This window comes from Littorina saxatilis, linkage group LG8 (genome assembly GCF_037325665.1).
Source record: "Littorina saxatilis isolate snail1 linkage group LG8, US_GU_Lsax_2.0, whole genome shotgun sequence".
NCBI classification, from domain to species: domain Eukaryota; kingdom Metazoa; phylum Mollusca; class Gastropoda; order Littorinimorpha; family Littorinidae; genus Littorina; species Littorina saxatilis.
Genome location: NC_090252.1, coordinates 39,499,599 through 39,522,098, shown reverse-complemented (window position 1 = coordinate 39,522,098; position 22,500 = coordinate 39,499,599). Strand labels below are relative to the sequence as shown.

The window sequence follows — 22,500 nt, the reverse complement described above, 5'->3', positions numbered from 1 at the left end:
CAGAGTGTAGGGTGGCCGCAGAGACAACCCATGTGCTACTGGGGGACTCAGTACTTCGACCTATTGGGGCCAGAGCTCACGTTTCCTGGGAAACGGGCTGAAAATCTCAGTGTCTCTGGCCTAACCCTGGACGACCTAGCACACTGGCTGCAACACATTCCTCAGTGCCCGAGTGTGTTACACGTCACGGTCCACATTGGCGTTAACACATGTCGGGACAACACTATAACAGAATTGACATGGAGTGCCCTTGTCAAGCTATTGAAAAGGGTGTTTCCCAATGCCCTTCGACAGTTCTCCTCAATTATCCCACCCGGGGGAGAACATCTCCTCAAGAAATCTGTGGCGGCTTCCAACGACGCACTGTCCAGGGTCTGCAGCAAGGCGAAGGTGGCGCTGGTCGACCACACCCCGACCTTCGTCACCAACAACGGCGCTCCACGCAAGGCCCTGTACAGGGACGACCTGGATCCCAGTCGTCAGGGCACCGGCAGACTGGCGTGCAACATCAAGTACGCTGGTCAGCCGCGTGACGTCACCCACAGTGGCCACCGCAAACCACTGCTGGATGATCATTAATTTGGAACATTGGAGAAAAAAAGTGAGTCACGGGTGACGGAATATCTACACGTACACGTACAGGTCTTTGCTACACGTTCGATCATCTAGAACACTGGACGCACGTACACGCGAACTGAAATCTGAAGTCAATTTGCCACCAAAATGTGAACTCCAGACTGTGTGCCGGTAAAATTCCGGTTCCACTTTTTGTCTGCACCGGATCCAGAAAAAGGATCGATCCTTTTGTCCTTTTGCTCGATCGTTTGACCCTTTCCGCGCGTCGGGCGGAAAGGGTCAAACGCGAAAGGATCGATCCTTTTGATCGATCCTTTTGCTCGATCATTTGACCCTTTTTGCCTTCCATAGTTCGCCGCAGGGAATCCGCTGGCCCCCACAGATTTTCCTTCAGGTCCACCATCTCTGGCCAGAATATCGCTTCTCATAATAGCTCCGCCCGCCTCGACACAGAAAGACCGAGACAGATTGCTTACGGAACAATTTAGTGACGTCATATTGATGACGTCAGAAGCTGGTTATCGTAATCAGTAAGATGTCACTTGCTCACTTAGAACAGAGTCGTCAAAGAACGTAGACCCAAGGACAAACAGTGCACATTTACTTGTCAATCGGAGGTTGCTGGATTCAAGGACCAATGAAGCAGATCGTGTTGATTGTGTTCCTGGGCGCTTTGACGCCAGCCTGCGGTAAGTTTACCCTGGGGGACGCGGAAACCATATTCCTTTAGCCAAGTTTTGTCTTTTAGTGTCCGCATACTGTTGTTTCGTCTGTGAGTATCCGTCTGTTTGTGTTCCTGTCTGTATATGTCTGTGCCTCCTTTTCTCCATCTGTCTCTCTGTCTCTGTCTCTCTCTTTCTACACACATAAAACACAGACAGACAGGTAGACTCACACACACACACACACACACACACACACACACAACACAAACTGGCACACACACATACACACACACACACACAACCACCCACCCACACACACCAACAAGCCGTTTTAAATCTCTCTGTCGACCATGTATCTGTGTTAAAGTATAGCTGTTGTTTTGTTGTTGTTTTTTGAAGAGAGAATTAATGACCTTGCCTGATGAAATTTCTTCTCTCACAAAGTACATGTACACGAGAACATACATGGGAAGTAAACTGGCTTTCCCAAGACACACAACAGTACAAGAATACAAGATTAAAGGCACAGTAAGCCTCCCGTAAACCATCACTGAGCTCCCCGAGCCTCTACATACAGTGAAAGCATATTTCCATTTGAACGCTCACCGAACGGGAACATCCTGGCTGCTTTCTGTCGAAAGCGAGACATTTTCAAAGAATTTATTTTCGTTTACTATGCGAACAGACAATCAGGCGCCACGTTTTGGTGCTAAACCTAACTTTTAAAATCTAAATAATGACAGCTTGATGCACAAACATTCTTAAATCATAAAAGAATACTTTTTTCATCAAAACAAGATCAGTACAATTTGAAGTTTTGAAAGTTTGAAAAAAGAAAAGCCCGGAAACGTGTCACGCAGAACGTCTTTCTCGTAGCAGACGACGCCTGTTCCTTGGGCCAGTTCCTCTGAACCGTTAACCGCCACCGCTCTAGTTCGCAGCCGTTTGTGGCGTTTTAGATTCAGAGGTACACAATAACGTGCTATTGCAGATAAGCTTACAGTGAGTCGCATTGAAATCACAAACCGACGACTAAATTGTGAAAACAAGGAAACTGGATCACACGGGTTCACGATGGCTCAGGGGTAAGATAAACCACGCAAACATAAATTCGTTGAAAATTGCTCGCTCTTTACGGAGGGCACCTACGATGTTCTCAAGCGGTGAGTGTTTAAATGAAATGTTTGTACTGTGTATAAAAGCCTGACAGTATCTGTGGTGGTTTACGGCTGGCTTAATGTGCCTTTAAATACGAGATTGTTTGGTTGTCTACCAATTAAACGCACAACGTTAGCGTCGTACACGACCCACACCATCCGAATAGGGATTAATTGTAGAATTCAATATGGGTCGTACACGACCCACACCATCCGAATAGGGATTAATTGTAGAATATGGGTCGTACACGACCCACACCATCCGAATAGGGATTAATTGTAGAATATGGGTCGTACACGACCTACGCTATTTGGGAAGGGATAAACAGAGTAAATTCCTTATTTGATTCCATGTGGGTCGCCCATGACTCGCAATCATCCGGACTGTCCAGTTCAAATTATTTCATTGTTTATTTGTTTCTTTACAACCATAATCCGTCAGAAAGTGGTGACCGGGAGGGTATTTTTATTTTTCTGACGTCATTTGGGATAACTGTTCTGACAGATTAGCTACTTTATTAGAAAACTTGCATCTTGATGCCATAAGAACCATTATAGGTGCAGTTCGTGGCACGAGTCACCAAAAATTGTACGATGAATCAGGATTTACAACACTGAAGGAGAGGCGAAAAAGACACAAATTGATTTTGTATTTCAAATTAGTTAATGCACGCGTGCCACCATACTTACTAGAACGTCTGCCTCCTCTCGTTGCTTCTGTGAACCCTTACCATAGACGAAGACCACTTGACAGACAGACTCCCCACTCTCGAACTGAATTGTATAAAAAGTCATTTTTTCTGTCTTCGACTTTCCTGTGGAATGAGCTTCCAGATACTGTAAAACAACTTGATTCTATTGGGTTATTTAAAAAACGTATTAGTTCTGATGATTCTGTTGTTCCCTCGTATAGATACACATCCGATCGAAAATCAGAAATTATCCATTGCAGACTGAGATTGAGGATCAGCAATCTAAATAGTGATCTATTTGACAGACATTTAATTCCCGACCCGTCATGCACTTGTGGTTATCCTGTTGAAAATGCGGAGCACTATATTTTTCATTGCCCCTTATCTCTTCAAATACGTGAAGTCACCTTGTCAACACTGCCCAACTATGATTTGCTAACCGCTGATGATTTTCTGTATGGCAATAGAGACAAGTCAGACAGCGAAAATGGATTGATATTTGACCAGTTATTCAGGTTTATCTTATTAAGCAAACGTTTTGAATAATGAATGCATTTATCTCATCCATGTTCGAAACGACCATGTGCAGTACTGTTTACATTTCCTTGTTCTGGTAGTATTCTATTTTCAACCATGTGGAAGTCATTGTATGCGTGTGTGTGCGAGTGAGTGTGCGAGCGCGTGTGAGTACTGTTGTTAGTTTAGCATTGTTTTTTTTTCCCTTTTATTGTTACATGTTTGTCTACCATAATTTACCATTATTATTTTGACATTATTTCAAATTTGTTATATTAAAATCGTCCGCCAAATTTTATTTGCTTTTAAGAGTACGCTCATAAGCCTAGCTTGTTGTGCTCCATGTTCCTTATTTCATGTATTCGGTAATAGTACCAATGGAATTTATTGAATAAACTTGTTTAAACCACCGGGAGGGTAATAACTAATATGGTGTTTGATGATTACAGGAAGTCTTAATGAAAATCTACCAATAGTTTCAGCGATATAGACGCTTGTGTGAGGCTCTGGGTCGTCCACGACCCAGGAATCACGGTGAAGGTCACTCACCGTCACGCTGTCAAATTGAATTGCATTTGGTTTGTGTGTTTTGTGTGGCTTCCGCAGGTTTTGTTTTCAGTCTTAAAACCTATATTGATTTTAACAAATAACAATCAGATGATCAATGAAGAAAAATAACAAGTCGCGTAAGGCGAAAATACAACATTTAGTCAAGTAGCTGTCGAACTCACAGAATGAAACTGAACGCAATGCCATTTTTCAGCAAGACCGTATACTCGTAGCATCGTCAGTCCACCGCTCATGGCAAAGGCAGTGAAATTGACAAGAAGAGCGGGGTAGCAGTTGCGCTAAGAAGGATAGCACGCTTTTCTGTACCTCTCTTTGTTTTAACTTTCTGAGCGTGTTTTTAATCCAAACATATCATATCTATATGTTTTTGGAATCAGGAACCGACAAGGAATAAGATGAAAGTGTTTTTAAATTGATTTGGACAATTTAATTTTGATAATAATTTTTATATATTTAATTTTCAGAGCTTGTTTTTAATCCGAATATAAGATATTTATATGTTTTTGGAATCAGCAAATGATGGAGAATAAGATAAACGTAAATTTGGATCGTTTTATAAATTTTTATTTTTTTTTTACAATTTTCAGATTTTCAATGACCAAAGTCATTAATTAATTTTTAAGCCACCAAGCTGAAATGCAATACCGAAGTCCGGGCTTCGTCGAAGATTACTTGACCAAAATTTCAACCAATTTGGTTGAAAAATGAGGGCGTGACAGTGCCGCCTCAACTTTCACGAAAAGCCGGATATGACGTCATCAAAGACATTTATCACAAAAATGAAAAAAAACTTCGGGGATTTCATACCCAGGAACTCTCATGTCAAATTTCATAAAGATCGGTCCAGTAGTTTAGTCTGAATCGCTCTACACACACACACACACACACACGCACACACGCACACACGCACATACACCACGACCCTCGTTTCGATTCCCCCTCGATGTTAAAATATTTAGTCAAAACTTGACTAAATATAAAAAGACAAATTGGACAAGCAAGCAAGCAACAACAAAAAAAGAAAAAAAAAGCCACCAACAAAGTATGACTCTTTCTATTGCTCAATAACGCACTCGCACAGTCACCCAATCACTCACTATAGCTTGATAAGATTTCAAAACGTTCGTCCTTGCTCAAAACTGCCACATGTATCTGATCTTGTTGTTTCAGGCCTGGGAATGACTTCGTGTGTTAATTCATATACCGCGTACGAAAATAGCGGACTCAGCCTGGAATGTCAATGGCAGCCAGACAAGACTCATTCCTGGTCCTTGGACCGCAGGCTGATTGCTACGTGTGGAGCAAACAACTCTTCTTGTACACTGCGAGACACTGGGGTAGTCAGTGATAGCTCACTGCAGGTAGGCAGCTGGAACCCCGGAGTTTCCCGTAGTACAATGTCGGTGCCAACAGGCCAGGAACGAGCCCTTGCTGGGTATGTGCAGTGCGAAAGCGATGATGAGGCTTCTGGCTGCGACGTCCGTGTTGTCCGTGAGTATAGAGCTTTGAACAATTGGGAGGGGGAGGGGTGTGCCTTTGCCCCCCCCCCCCCCATTCTTTTTGCGTGAAGCGATTATCAGAACATGTATAGTCAATCTTGCGGCCTAAAGCTAACAGATTGACACTGAACACAAAGGATCAGTAATCACTGATACTACTGTAGATACATTGGCTCGCTGAATCCAAAACAAGTCGCGTAAGGCGAAAATACAATATTTAGTCAAGTAGCTGTCGAACTCACAGAATGAAACTGAACGCAATGCAACGCAGCAAGACCGTAGCATCGTCAGTCCACCGCGCACGGCAAAGGCAGTGAAATTGACAAGAAGAGCGGGGTAGTACTTGCGCTGAGAAGGATAGCACGCTTTTCTGTACCTCTCTTCGTTTTAACTTTCTGAGCGTGTTTTTAATCCAAACATATCATATGTATATGTTTTTGGAATCAGGAACCGACAAGGAATAAGATGAAAGTGTTTTTAAATTGATTTCGAAAAAAACATTTTGATAATAATTTTTATATATTTAATTTTCAGAGCTTGTTTTTAATCCGAATATAACATATTTATATGTTTTTGGAATCAGCAAATGATGGAGAATAAGATAAACGTAAATTTGGATCGTTTTATAAATTTTTATTTTTTTTTACAATTTTCAGATTTTTAATGACCAAAGTCATTAATTAATTTTTAAGCCACCAAGCTGAAATGCAATACCGAAGTCCGGGCTTCGTCGAAGATTACTTGACCAAACTTTCAACCAATTTGGTTGAAAAATGAGGGCGTGACAGTGCCGCCTCAACTTTCACGAAAAGCCGGATATGACGTCATCAAAGACATTTATCAAAAAAATGAAAAAAATGTTCGGGGATTTCATACCCAGGAACTCTCATGTCAAATTTCATAAAGATCGGTCCAGTAGTTTAGTCTGAATCGCTCTACACACACACACACACACACACACACACACAGACACACACACACACGCACATACACCACGACCCTCGTTTCGATTCCCCCTCGATGTTAAAATATTTAGTCAAAACTTGACAAAATATAAAAAACTTGACTAAATATAAAAACCGAGACGGGTTGCGCTGGTCATAGCAGGGCATCCGAACATATATGACCTACTTTGCTTAAGGCCCTCAGATCGATTTCAAAATTATCACCCTTCGTGTGTACACGTAAGCACGCGACCAAGTGCGCACGGAATAGATCATGTAATCCATGTCAGAGTTCGGTGGGTTCTAGAAACACGAACATAGTACCAAGCATGCTTCCCCTGAAAGCTGCGTATGGCTGTCTGAATTGCGTATGGCTGCCTAAACGTTGAGGTTATCTTTGATGTTTTTCAAGCTAGACCTCTGAAACTTTACAGTACACACTTGTAGGGTTTGGTATTCTCACGAAGTGACCCCAGATAGGCATTAGAGCTTTGACACCTTGCACACTTCTAGGGTTTGATAATCTCCAGACTTGACCTAAGTTTGATTGACCCTCGTCACGTGTTGGGGTCACAGGGGGTCATGTTCGATTCATGATAGCTTAACATTGACGTTATTTCAGGTGTTTTTGAAGCTAGAGCTTTGAAACTGTGAACACTTAAAGGGTTTGATAATCTGTCACATGACCGTAATTTGGTTAACCCCCGTCACATTTTGATTGACCCTCGCTAAAACTAAACCTGCATTAATTTGTTTGAGTCTGTCCTTAATTAGAGGAAGTCGACTTCGCGTAGTTCACTTCACGAAGTTTCCGGGAAGAGAATTATCCCTTCAGCATAGCTTCGCGAAGTCCAAGGGAATGCACTCTGCTCTCGGCAGAGAATCGATTTATAGCTTCTTGTCTTGGCGTCTCCAGCCTTTCAGCCAGAATAGGCATGTTTGACTGCTGGTAGTCTCGACCAGCGCGAGATTTGCTTCCATTTGAATACTTTACGTCACCAACTGACGTAAGATTAATTGTAACACAACGTTCTTTGTTCAATGAGCGCTTCTGGGGTGATAACGCGAGACAACTCCTGTGATCTTGCCGCGAGGTGGCGCCAGTCACCAGCCGAAAGAAAGAAGGGGCATTTACCTCACCAGAACCGACCATTGTCTGTTTACCGTATACAATGCACGACTTACACACGAACTGTTACCAAACCGATATGCTATTTGGGACCAATGCAAGTTTTTTTTCCCCTTTCTCGTGTGATCTTGCCGCGAGGTGGCGCCAGTTACCAGCCGAAAGAAAGAGGGGGCATAACCTCACCAGAACCACCCATCTTGGCCAATCAACACGACGTGGGCATATCCTGTAAACACTGGGATTCCGTGTTTCATTCAACATGTCAAAGCGTCACATTATGAAATAATACCGGCAGGTGTTTAGTTTACGCACTTAGGATCAACCAAAGCCGATATACACATCCTTCATTTCGGTTTGAGTGTGATGTCTACGTCCATATTGAATCAACAAGCACTCTTCTGACAAAAAGAACAAGTTCATTGCTAGCTACGGCGAAGCTTCGTATGTCAAAACTTGCGAAGCGAAATAGGGATCAAAGTACCTTGCTGTAGCTGCAGGTTTTTGGCATAAAGACTTCGCGAAGCTTCGCCAAGTCGACTTCGCGCTCAATTAAGGACGGGCTTTAGGGAAGAAACACACACACACACACACACACACACACACACACACACACACACACACACACACACACACACACACACACACACACACACACACACACACATGCGCGTACAGAACAAAATGCCATACATTTATTGGGAGAGAAAAAAAGGGCACAGTGGTGGATTGGCCATGACTCGTGCAGTGACAACAGTAGCATTAAATTTAGAAGTAATTGCGAAAAAGTTACCCCAAAAAAGCGTAAAGTGCTAGCATACAAAGAATAACAAACTGTGATAAAACATCATACCTTAGAAAAGCAGTGTTACATGTGCAATGAACTGTCCACACAAAACATTTTACACAGCAGCAAACATGTGACGCTTTCAGTGAGATTTCGGTCAATGTAGCCATATTTTTACCGTGCTCGGCGCTTGAATACACTTTCTTTCTTTGTTTTCTTGCGTAGCTGCTCGCCATTAGTAATGCAAGAATCTACAGCTTGGTGAAGGCGGATAGTTACGAAGGAAAGGCTAAATGCGGCAAAACGAAAAAGTGACTACATTGACCGAAGGGAGTGAAACAAACACATAAGCACAGCATTAAACGAGCAAATAGTGTGCACAGTACAAAAACAGTTTTACACATCAGCAAATAGGATTGAAAAAGTAACCCAGTGGTAAATATACAGTGGGTTCTGTGAACAATAACATTTTTACTAAAAATATAAAACACCATGCAATCATACAATTGGGAAAGAATAAAACAGCGTTAAATTGTGCCCTTTTCTGAGATTTCAGTCAATGTGGACAGTCTGAGAATTCAGTCAATGTGGCAAAATCATCAAGATGATGAATGCTAGTTAAAAATAAAACGTCAGATTAACGAAATCTCAAAACAACATAATTTCCAGTGTTGATCGTGAATCGGTTTTTTTAAAAATGCTTACACACATCTTTGCGATTAAAATAATATGATTAATCTTCTTCGTATTTTTGCTGTTACTTTTAATACCAAAAAGCACATCTGTAACATTCAACCTAATTCTTTCGCCAATGTTTACTAATATGTACATTTCAATATATTTCCAAAACCTGAGCACGGTTGGGCATTCAAAGAAAAAATGCTCCAATACATCAAGTTTATCCTCACAATATGTACAGTTTTTATCAGCCTTCACTTTCATTTTATACAATAAAATATTAGTTGGATAAATGTTTTGCAATATTTTCCAATGCAGTACACGTAATCGAACTTCACTAGTGACAGTGGCTGCTAAGTTCCAATTCTTTTCGTCAATTTCAAATCCTAACTTTCTTCTCCAAAATCCTTCTGAACAGGGTGGGCTGTATTTTTTTCCTACGAGAATCTTTCGAATTTCTTTTACTGATCTCACTTTTTTTCCACAAAAGGTCGGAATGTCACAGACTGAACAATTTACATCGTCTATAGCTACATTTCTTAAAAGGAGATGTACAGCTGTACGAACAACATTGTACTCAAGCAATCTATTTGCAGTGTAGCCATTTCTTTCACACACTTCTTCATAGGTAGCAAAACGTCCATTCTCACACACATCGCTCACATACATTATACCACTTTTAATCCAATCCGCAAAAAAGAGTGGGTTACCTTGACAAATTATATCTTTGTTGTTCCACAACAAACCCGATACAGAATTACCATTATCGACTTGATTATTATCAAGCCATGTCTTCAACACAGCGGACTAAAATTCCAATTTAATACTGTCCAATCCTTTAAATGGTTTGCTATTAATGTTCGCAAAAAAACATTCAAAGCGACTCCCAAAACGGAAAAACAATGCTTTTGGGAGCCATGACCATTTCTGGTCTTCATTAGACAGAGTTAGGTTCACAATCCAGCTTAACAAAAAGGAACACTGCATCTGTCGCAAATCAATCATATTCAATCCACCTTGCTTAACTTCGTTACATAAAACAGTTCTTTTCACCTTTTTAAATGCCTTCCTGTTGCAGTCTTTTTTGCGCCACACGAAGCGAAACATTAACCTATTAATTTCAGTTAGAACGTCGTCATCAGCGCCTGCGTTATATAGACAAAATGTGGCAGAATAAACGTTTTAAATACACAGACTTTACCAATAATGCTCAAATTCCTTTTCTCCCACACGCAGATGAGTCTTTTCGCAACATTCACTCTCTCTTCCCAATTCTCTCTCACTTTTGACGCACGCATGTAATTACAGAAATATACATCCAGAATTTTCATGCAAAACCGCAACACTCATTCCTTAAAGGAAAAGTCCAAGGTTCAGGGTCACTTTTGATATGTTGACCCTCTTAATTCATCAACCACAAATGCGTGTGTAAAAATGAACACAGAAATCCAAAAAGTATACTTTGACTCGTTTTTGGTTGTTTTGAATCGTTCCATCGCGCGCGCAGTCTTGGCTCATGACCTTGTGCACATACGTGTGCTACGTCACGAGCCTTGAACAACAAACATGGCCGGCTCAAGCAGTGAGGAAGACAAGTGGAATACGGACCGGTTTTCAGCCAGCCTGAGGTTTTAGCGTGCCCGTTTGAGCCTCTTCGTCGTCAAAATGCTGGCGAGGCCACAAGGAACTGCTTGAAACAGAGCCAGCATAAGCGGCAATAGCCAATACGAAATGGTATGTGATTCTCTTTGTTGTGATGTTGACACACTAGTCCGCAGTCGCTACCTCTTGCATGCTAGATTGAAGTCAGGTGTGTTTTTCACAGATCAGTTGATGTGCTTTCACAGATCTGTAAGCATGTAAAGATTATGGATTTATGCAATTATTTGAGGCATCTGGTGATGTTTATTTTCCTATCTTTAATCAAGTATTTCGTCCTTGAACTGCCCAGTTTAGAATAAATGCTTCCACAGTGATGTTCACACGCGACTATCCTTATTTTCTCTTGGAATTCTGAGTAATTCTTCAGTCACACAACGAAACATGCAGACAGCAAGTTACCATTGCGCAAAGCCTGTTTCTTGCGGACAAAACTGCAATTATCCTGGTATTTTTATTTGCGACAGTAAGACACTACATGACATCGACACCACTAAACAGTGAAACTTTTTGACTCACATGCGAAGCGAAAGTGAGTCTATGTACTCACCCGAGTCGTCCGTCCGTCCGTCCCCCCCGTCCGGCCGTCCGGAAAACTTTAACGTTGGATATTTCTTGGACACTATTCAGTCTATCAGTACCAAATTTGGCAAGATGGTGTATGATGACAAGGCCCCAAAAAACATACATAGCATCTTGACCTTGCTTCAAGGTCAAGGTCGCAGGGGCCATAAATGTTGTCTAAAAAACAGCTATTTTTCACATTTTTCCCATTTTCTCTGAAGTTTTTGAGATTTAATACCTCACCTATATATGATATATAGGGCAAAGTCAGCCCCATCTTTTGATACCAGATTGTTTACCTTGCTTCAAGGTCAAGGTACCAGGAGCTCTTCAAAGTTGGATTGTATACATATTTCGAAGTGACCTTGACCCTGAACTATGGAAGATAACTGTTTCAAACTTAAAAATTATGTGGGGCAGATGTTATGCTTTCATCATGAGACAATTTGGTCACATATGATCAAGGTCAAGGTCACTTTGACCCTTATGAAATGTGACCAAAATAAGGTAGTGAACCACTAAAAGTGACCATATCTCATGGTAGAAAGAGCCAATAAGCACCATTGTACTTACTATGTCTTGAATTAACAGCTTTGTGTTGCATGACCTTGGATGACCTTGACCTCACATGTATTTTGGTAGGAAAAATATGTAAAGCAGTTCTTAGTGTATGATGTCATTGCTAGGTTTAGTTATTTGACCTTGACCCTGAAGGTCAAGGTCATGTAAAGGTCAAGGTCAAGCATGTGAGTCGTATGGGCTTTGCCCTTCTTGTTTGAAATGGCGGTGGGCTGCTTTCATGTGCTAATACTAATAGTGATCCTGACATTTTTCTTGCGAACGGTCAAAGGGAAGTAATAAATGAATTTAGATTTTTAAACGAGCACACGTGATTTCCGATCTCAAACTAGATCTGAAATCATAAGATTCAGTTTCTGAGCAGTGGCGAAACGCTGATGGCGTGATATCGCAAGCCGTTTTGGAAGCAAATAAGCACTGTCAGACATATTATGCTGAAACACGATTACAGCAGTTCAAACTTTTTGATCATTAATTTTTAGGAGTACGCAATATCGGATAGTCACACTACAAAACGACAATGCGTTAGTGCATAGATCGGTATTCTCAAACATCACGAACAGACAGTATGTTGCTAATATATATTGTACTGTGTTAAAGGCTTACTAACTCGCTCCCGTGTTTACGATGTGTAGTTTGCCCACAATCGATGTCAAATGCATCATAAGGCCATATAATGACGATATGTCGCAATGCGCGGACCATATACATGCATTACAGCTTGTTCTAGCCTCTGAAAAAGTGAGGATGTCAACAAAGACGCGGAGTTATTTCCCTTGCGTCAACGTTCCCTCTGTTGGCAAATCTATAAATAGGACGATCTAGATCAAAATAAAAATTCAAATATCTCAACATTGAAGGGGTCCTAGACCACAATATTTTGCAGGGAACTTAATTTAGCATGTCTCCAGCTGTTGGTAAAGCAATTAGCGTGTATAGTCATCGAGTACATATGCCTTTAACAAAACCTCACAGTCCCATTAAAAATGTGTGGTGTGTGCCGAAAAGCAACCATATGAGATTCAGTCAGTGGGACCCTGAATCTACCTGGGGTTAAATCGGGTTATTGACTCTCATTGCATGAATGTTTAAACTGAATATGTGTACTACTGTTCGTGTTGTTTTTGTGACCCACTGCAATTTCTGTGTATACCTTAGAATCTCAAGGTAATTTTTGAACGGAGCATACAGATGATACATTTTGCCATGATCACAGAGTGACACGTGTATTTTGCTTATCAGGTGTCAGTGCAGAAACTCCAAGAGGGAACGAAATTCAAATATCTGGAAAACCTGGATGAGGAGATAGACAGCCTAACAGCACATCCTCCTATGTTTGCTCGGACATCTACTACCTTCAAACTGCATACTATGCGTACACACAGGAATATGGACGACTCAACATTGATCAAAATGGGTAAGGCCAAAAAAAACAAACAGGTGTGGTTACGGTAACATAGCCAACAAAAATAGGGTAGGTAGGTAGGCAATCACTTTTTTTTTAAAACTTTTTTTTCTAATGTGTACAAATTAAACCTACTTGACAGGGAAATAAGTGTGCGACTCGGGCGCTTTCGCTTTCATTGCGTTTTTTGCACTCGGTTTTTTTTGTTTTTTTGTTTTTGTTTTGACAAATGTAATAAAAAGTTATAGGATCGGCCCCTAAAAATAGGGTAGGTCGGGTTACCGTAACCACACCTATTTTTTTTTTAGGCCTAAGTAACACAACACAAACAGATGATTTCCATTATGATAGATTTATTTATCTGAAAGTAAAATTGACAACAGAGTGTACAATTTGTTTTCAAATACAAACATATCACATTGGGTTAAAAAAAACACACACCATCATATATCATTAAAACTATTCTTTATTTCTAAACACATACATATCAGCATAGTTTATTCATGTAAACATCCTCATTTCGGTTTCCAGTGTATCTGAAATCAAGGTAAGATATGCCATAAAAAATAGCGATCACACAGTGCTTCAGCATGAATTTGAAAACCTGCTCTACGTCACATAGACACAGCGTGTCTTATGATTCTATCCACCCTCTCCAAACAAACACGTACACGTTTTCTCTGGTACGAATGTCTTAAAAGCTCAAACTAAGCTGCTGTTTTATTCTGTCTTGCTTTGCAGGAAATACAGGCACGTCGCTTACCCATAACAGGCAGCTGGTGCGCTAGCGAGTGGGGTTTCTCGGCAGAAGCATCAGAGTACCATTACCAACCTGTGCAGTCAAAACAATCAGAAATACTTTCACAAACGGATGAAGAGTGGGGTTCAAAATCCCTGAGCTACAGAAGGCTGAAATATACTTTTACAAATCGTGTGACTGTGTTGAGCTAGTATCTTTGGTTGAACAGATTCCTGCATGGTTTGAAGATGATAATGGGTTGTCACGTGGTCCGGTACATGGTTCACATGCTGCAACATTTTGTTCCAGACTTTTTCCACTGTTGGTGTACTCCAGCATCAGGTAGTCGGTCCATGAGCCGGTCAGCATAGCCTGTGTCCAGTATTGTCCGTTTGCCTGTTGCCTGAAACATGGTTTTTTACTCACATGCGAAGCAAAAGTGAGTCTATGTACTCACCCGAGTCGTCCGTCCGTCCGTCCCGGCGTCCGTCCGTCCGGAAAACTTTAACGTTGGATATTTCTTGGACACTATTCAGTCTATCAGTACCAAATTTGGCAAGATGGTGTATGATGACAAGGCCCCAAAAAACATACATAGCATCTTGACCTTGCGTCAAGGTCGCAGGGGCCATAAATGTTGTCTAAAAAACAGCTATTTTTCACATTTTTCCCATTTTCTCTGAAGTTTTTGAGATTTAATACCTCACCTATATATGATATATAGGGCAAAGTAAGCCCCATCTTTTGATACCAGTTTGGTTTACCTTGCTTCAAGGTCAAGGTCACAGGAGCTCTTCAAAGTTGGATTGTATACATATTTTGAAGTGACCTTGACCCTGAACTATGGAAGATAACTGTTTCAAACTTAAAAATTATGTGGGGCACATGTTATGCTTTCATCATGAGACACATTTGGTCACATATGATCAAGGTCAAGGTCACTTTGACCCTTATGAAATATGACCAAAATAAGGTAGTGAACCACTAAAAGTGACCATATCTCATGGTAGAAAGAGCCAATAAGCACCATTGTACTTCCTATGTCTTGAATTAACAGCTTTGTGTTGCATGACCTTGGATGACCTCACATGTATTTTGGTAGGAAAAATGTGTAAAGCAGTTCTTAGTGTATGATGTCATTGCTAGGTTTAGCTGAAGGTCAAGGTCATGTAAAGGTCAAGCATGTGAGTCGTATGGGCTTTGCCCTTCTTGTTTGGAAGTAACTAACGATCTCTGCACACATTTTAACATGTGAATAAGAACAGAAAAAAGTTTGTCAAAAGTATACATAGTTTAATTTGCATTTACTTCAAGGCCAGACTTTCTTCTCGTTCATTATTTCTTCATAAAGATTCTGGAAATTAACAAAATGTTTCCCCCTATCAAGGCCTCCTAACTTTTTTTTTAAATGCAAGTCGGTTTGTTGTCATCTGTGCATTACTACCTCTTGCCACCCGTGCGGTCATTGCCACCAGGTATCTCAACAATCAAACCGTCTATACAGGCTTAAAGGCACGTCCTTTTTCAAAACAGGATTGCTCACTACACAGATCTGCGAAGACTTTTACATAGAAAAAAAATCTGTTGACTTGAACCAGGAATCAACATCCTGACTGGTTTTTGGAGCTGCATTTTTTAGGGAATGTTTTACACGTGTGGCGTTTAAGAAATTAATTCATAAAATTCTACATTCGCAAAGAGAGTACCCATACAGAGTGTTGAGTTCTGGTATTTTTCAAAACGGAAAGATGGCCATATCCCATGTAAAAGCCCTGTCAGATTTGAGATTTTTAACCCAATCGTTTACACGGAAAAGGCTGTCGAAGGGCTGTCCATTTAAGAGGACGCTTCCATGCCTGGATGAGAAATACACTGATAACACAGAAAAGGCACGAGTTTAACCTGCATATTCACACAACTGGTTCAGAGGCCCGGTAAAGGGAACACATGTTAGTTATTTTAAGAGAACATCACGAATGCCTAATTATTAAATTAAAGCCTTTCTGCACGAATGTACATCTTCTATGAATTATATTCTAAAACGCCACATGTGTAATTCATTCCACACACACAATCCAGCTCCAAGAAGCAGTGAGGCTGTTGATTATTGGTATGTGTTCAAGTCGAGAGATGATTTTTCCTGTGTAAACTGAGCCTTGGCAGATCTGATATAGTGAGCAAAGACCTGCATTTTTTTTTAAACGTGTTCAGATTCCTTGAAATGGTTAAACATTTTGTTTATTTCAAGAAGTCTTTATGAAGAAAAATTAACAATGAGGAAGGCAAATGGGTTGAAATGCAAATTAGATTTCTTTTGACGAACTTTTTATGTTCTTCTTCACGTGTTACATTATGCGTACGTAGATCGCAAGATATTTTCGAAAAAATCATACTCATAGATAAGCCAATCTGCAAACGGACAAAAATTCACAATATTTATGAAGCCAATAAATTTGACTGAAGAACAAAGCTTATGTGTTTGAGGTGATGTGCATGGGTATGAATGTTGAATGAGTCCGTCAAAGATACCCTCCATGTCGCCTTACAGTGGAACCTACCATTAAAATTATACCACCTTAAATTACCTTGCTCTTTCAAATGTACTGCTTAAACATCTTGAACATGCAACTCTTGCTGTCTACCATAAAGACCATCAGGTCAACAACATACTCGTGAATGTTTTGTTTTGGTCTATAATTAAACATTTCAGAAAATACCCCTTTTTTATTTATTTTTATTCGGAAGCATACTAACTTTATTTGAAACTACTTCGACAGATACAGTTTTGCAGGTTGACGGGAGGTGAATTACGAAAGAAATTAAATCCATATGTCGCTCAGCACAGAAAGCATAAACGATTAACATGAGTAGAAATGAACTTGTACTTGTTTTCATAATGTATTATTTGGATGGTATCTGTCAAAGACACTTTCTCGTTTTTTGCAAAGCTAGAATAAGGCACTAATTTTCAAAACAAAACAAAAATCTTACGATGAATGGCATGTTGGTTTTCTCATGTGGTGATTCTGGACGGTAGGAACAGGACTGGTCAACAGTTGCGTTGTGATCACGGAGAACCGGGAAATCTGGAATGGTCACGGTGTCAGTGTCTAGTGACCTGTTCTGACCAGTGGTCGTGAGTGATGATGAAAGGTCTGGAAGTAAACGAAGAGAGAAAATGAGTGTGAGTATAAATCAATTCGAAAGTATGCTTCTGATCTATACAGTACACTGAACATTTAGACACCCTCTGGAAGTCGTCTGGATGTGTATCCATGTTGTAGCAATTAGATTGGTTTTGCGTCTCTCAGTCAATGCAGACAGATTAAGTCCCTGCACAATTCGTAATCTTCTTGTCTCTAGCATGCAGGTGTCTGTTTACCTTACCGGTTGCACATCCACCAAAAGTTTAGATCTCGTAAAAATAGCATTAAACCGTGATTCCAGCAAACGCTGCCAATTTCATGAATTGATATCAGGGGATAGTTTGCGACTGAATAGAATAGATAACGTGACACACGCATTGTATTACGTGTCCACAACCCTGACTACTTTTTACTCTTACTCTTAGCTCAGCTCAGACCGTTCTGTAACTCTGTAGATCTAGCCTGTGGCGCATCTGTACTCCAGCGAATATCAGCTGGACCCAGACACACTGTTCTGCACCAATTCGTATTCGCTGCGCAGGCAAAACAATGTTTACGTGTATGCATGAAAATAAAAGCATGTACTCTGACCTTCAACGCATTCCTTCTTGTGAGATAATCCGCTGTTCGTATGTCGCCTCGGAGTTTCGATGGCTCGTCGACTTGTACCAGCCTCGCGTAATACTGCCCTCTCCGGACTTTTATGAAGGGAAGACACTGCCAGTGGTCAAAACATTTGTTTCAGGGATGAAACGCCAACTTTTGTGCTGCAGAAAAATGGCGAAATCTGTGTCCAGAAAGTGCCCGACACTTTGAAATCTGCACGCTTGTGCTGCACACATCTCTTCCATTTCCACAAGAGACTCAGAGTTTTATGAGGGAACGTGTGCTATGAAATGCCTAGGGACATTGACGAGTTGTTGCAGTTTGCGGCTGCTCTCCACCGAGGCATTCTTTTCGGGCATACAGTGGCGACTTTTCTGTGTGAAAATCAAGCTGGTACTAGTGGTAGAATCAACACAATAACTTGTGACGTCACAGTGCACCGACGTCACAGTGCACCGAAAACCACGTGACCACTACTTGACCCCAGGCGACTTGTCTTGGTTAGCCCCGCAACACTAAATCTTCAACTACAACAACAACAGTTTTTTTTCAATTTTTAAAATATTTTTCCAGAGATGTTTGTAACATTTGGCATTCGATTTTCAAGTTTTTGGGGATATTTAAAAACCTTGGACTTTTCCTTTAAAGTTCTTCCGTGACCCAAACCACATTAGCTTGGATTTTTGGTGATTTATGTTCAAACCTGATATTTCCGAAAATTTATCAACCAAAGCCAGGGCTTGGAACATGTCATGTTCATCTTGCAAAAACAATGTAACATCATCAGCGTACAACAATACTTTCAAAACTTTATCCATATCTCCGTTGTTCCATAATGACATACCCTTTATATTTTTGGCCTCTCGAATTTTGATTGCTAACAATTCAACTGCTAATACGAAGGCTAGTGCGGAAAAAGGACAACCTTGCCTTATTCCGGAATCAATATTAAAAAATTCAGATGACCAACCACAATAATTTACACAACTTCTTGCGTTTTTCATCAAAACATCAACCCATTTCACAAAATCAGTTCCAAAACCAAATTTTTCAAACATCTTCAACATAAACTCTTTGGAAATGCAATCAAATGCATGAAAAAAGTCAATTGACACCATCAATCCAGGCTTATTATGTAAATCTGCATGTTCTAAAACATCATCAACTAATTGCAATAAGGTTGAGACACGTCTACCTTTTATATACCCAACTTGATCCTCATTCACAACACTCCCTACCACACCAGAGAGCCGAAGAGCTACATATTTCGCTAATAACTTATAATCTGTATTGGTCAGTGAAATAGGTCTCCAATTCTTTAAATCATTTCTTGATAAATCTTTCCCTTTATGAATCAGTGTAATTGCAGCTTTACACTGTGAATTAGATAGAGTTCCATTCTTAAAAGCAGAGTTAAAAGAAGCAAGTATATACCTTTTTAGGCTCCTCCAAAAAAACTTATAAAACTCAACTGTTAATCCATCAATTCCAGGCGCAGAACCATTATTCATACGCTTTAGAGCTGACAAAACTTCTCCTTCTACCACTTCCCCTTCACAGCTGTCTTTCTGCTGATCATTTATTTTTAAAACCTTTGTTCCATCAAAAAAAGTGTCAATTTTCAAGCTCATGTTTCCCTCATCAATTTTTCGTTTATACAAATCAGCAAAATACGTTTTTTGGACGAGAATAATATCCTCTTGCGTTGTAACAATTCGTCCATTATCATCTGTTACACTTTCCATTATTTTTGCATTTGCTCTCGCCTTTTCTAACCCAAGAAAACAAGGTGTGTTCCTTTCACCCTGCGCGATCCATTGAACTCTTGCACGCAAACTTCATGTCGGTTGTGTTTTGTACTAAAATCAAGTACAGAGTTATGTTGTTATTCTGATGTGGCTGTAAAGGAAGGTATTGTGTGTTCTGTTCATGTTTTGGTATCGCTGAGGAAATTTAGTTTCGTTGAAGGGGAGTAGCAGACGAACTTTTGCACCCGTGTTCCAACGTTAAATACTGTATGAATTTCGGTTTTCTGGGGGAAAAAACAGTGTATGAAACCGCTTTATGTTCTTTAAATTGATGGGATGTGTGCATTTGGTTGCGAGGACTGGGTGGCCGAGTGGTAACGCACTTGCGCTCGGAAGCGAGAGGTTGCGAGTTCGACCCTGGGTCAGGGCGTTAGCAATTTTCTCCCCCCTTTCCTAACCTAGGTGGTGGGTTCAAGTGCTAGTCTTTCGGATGAGACGAAAAACCGAGGTCCCTTCGTGTACACTACATTGGGGTGTGCACGTTAAAGATCCCACGATTGACAAAAGGGTCTTTCCTGGCAAAATTGTATAGGCATAGATAAAAATGTCCACCAAAATACCCGTGTGACTTGGAATAATAGGCCGTGAAAAGTAGGATATGCGCCGAAATGGCTGCGATCTGCTGGCCGATGTGAATGCGTGATGTATTGTGTAAACAATTCCATCTCACACGGCATAAATAAATCCCTGCGCCTTGAATATGTGCGCGATATAAATTGCATAAAATAAAATAAAAAAATTTAAAAAATTTAAAAAAATCCCTGCGCTAAGAACTGTACCCACGGAATACGCGCGATATAAGCCTCATATTGATTGATTGATTGATTGATCTGTTTATAAATTAGTGTTGAAAACTGTCGTGTGCAAGCATTTGCTTTACCTGTTTGTTTGTTGTTTTATGTTTGTTTGGGGGAGGTTGGGGGGGGGGGGGTGAGGTGGGGAGGGGACGATATAAAGGGGGTTAGTGTTGGGAGGAGGCAAGTTGAGGTCGCACGAAACACCTCAAGGAGCCCTTGGACAACCTTACGTTTTCTCAAAGACAATTTTGTGAAACATATTCCGAAATCACTTTATTTGAAGGAAATTTCTCCGTGTGTTACTTCATTGAACCTAAAAGTGCATATGATCCGATCATATTGTGCACTGCCAATGCTTTTTCCGGGGATAACTCTGCCAGGATTTTGAAGCGTTGTGGAAGAGGTATACCCCCACCAATGAGGCAAGGGAGTAGAAATGATGTCATGCTGCTGATCGGCTTAGACCCGCCGGGCCATAGACCAAATAGCCTGGACCGTCAACTCGTCACGTGACCCTTCGAGGTTACGACGCTCGATTTTCACAGGGGCGCTTAGCGTCCGGTTTGAAAGACAGTGAAAAGAAAGCACGCTCCAGTTATTTGTGACAATGGGAGGTGACAATGAACTGGATTTTCCAAAACTCCAAACTAAACTTAACAAAACTCATCGAAAAACATGTTCCATATGCACTTTAGCTGAGTTTATTTTAGCATTTTCAGAACTTACCTCGGCAACTTCGTCCATGTTTACAATCGACACCGGATATGACATCCCCCTGATTTCTGAAAGGCCAAGAAGAGCGGGGTAGTAGTTGCGCTGAGAAAGATAGCACGCTTTTCTGTACCTCTCTTCGTTCCTAAATGGGGGTGGCCGCTACCTCGTAATAGAGAGAAAGAGCGGAGAGAGAGCTAGTTGGCGGTCCAGGCTATTTGGTCTATGGTCGGGCCAACAACTTACTCTGATGTCTGTGTTATGCAATAGGCGCTAAGTATGATTCCTTTTCATGTTGTAAATACACTCATCGGAGTTCACGATTCGTTGCGGCATTGATCATTGGCTCGCAGTGATCGCTGACGACGTGTTTTGACTAAGGTCACCTAGCTTTGGCTTGAGCTCACGTCGGTTCTGGAAAACACGCGCTTATAGCGATCACTGCAAGCAATCGGCAGCGAATCGTGGCTCCGACATGCATCTTTTCGAAAGAAAAGGGTACATATCGAGCGGACACTGCTTAATATGCACTTCAGAGTCAGTATCCTGAGCGTGTAATTGTCGCTTTGGCTCGCTTGTCTCGCTTGTTAGGGCATAGGGAAAGACATTTTTGAGGTTGTTTTATTTTTTGTCATAAGTCTCGATATTATTTGCCGCTTCGGCTATAACCCCACATAAACATTGCACATGTGTACACGGTTAGTCGTTAAAAAGATTGACAGTTTGCATGATTTAAGCATGGATGTACGTGTGTGTGTGTGTCTGTGGTCGCCATACCTCAGAGATGGCAAGAGGCAGGAACAAGATAGTGTGCATGCACACTCCCTAGGATCCGCAGATGTGCACCTGGGTTTTAGTTTCTTGATTCATTGTTTCCTTCCTCATATTATGAACCTCCCCTTCAATAACAGCTTATATAGTGCAAGACCAGCTCAGTGCCTAGCGTTCACATGTAGCAAGCACATACTGCCTGTGATGTTAGAGACTCTATTGCTCCTATGACAAGATGAAATTAAGAAAGAAAAATGACCGGATAGATCCGGACTTTTCTAGAAGCGAAGGGAGGTAACTCTATACTTTGTTATGCCAAGATAATCAGTTACCTCCATTCAATGTATGTCTGATGGGGAGATCAGAATCCCCAGGGCGAAGCCGGCTCCTGACTGCTCAAGTACCTACAATACTCGTCATAAAAAACTGTACAGATGCGTTTGAGCGCGGATCTTTCTGATAAAGCCGTTTATCGTAAAACCAATTATATGACGGGACAGGCCGT

General features: G+C 41.0%; 1 protein-coding gene and 2 long non-coding RNA genes across 3 annotated transcripts in view; 2 read left to right on the top strand and 1 right to left on the bottom strand.

Moving 5' to 3' along the window:
- Positions 1-4,281: 4,281 nt before the first annotated feature.
- The window catches only part of LOC138974352 (uncharacterized), a 29,517-nt gene continuing 11,298 nt past the window's right edge, over positions 4,282-22,500 (top strand). Inside the window, exon 1 of the mRNA XM_070347071.1 lies at positions 4,282-5,667. Coding sequence (XP_070203172.1) covers positions 5,355-5,667 — 313 coding nt within the window. The 5' untranslated portion in view covers positions 4,282-5,354. The remainder of the gene's footprint in view (positions 5,668-22,500) is intronic.
- LOC138973512 (uncharacterized) lies at positions 13,138-14,248 on the top strand. The gene is made up of 2 exons (XR_011458048.1): positions 13,138-13,429; positions 14,159-14,248. It is a non-coding gene; the product is annotated as an uncharacterized lncRNA (long non-coding RNA).
- Positions 14,409-18,550, bottom strand: LOC138973516 (uncharacterized). Its single transcript, XR_011458052.1, has 3 exons — positions 17,894-18,550; positions 17,148-17,311; positions 14,409-14,559 (listed from the first exon to the last, which is right to left on the bottom strand). It is a non-coding gene; the product is annotated as an uncharacterized lncRNA (long non-coding RNA).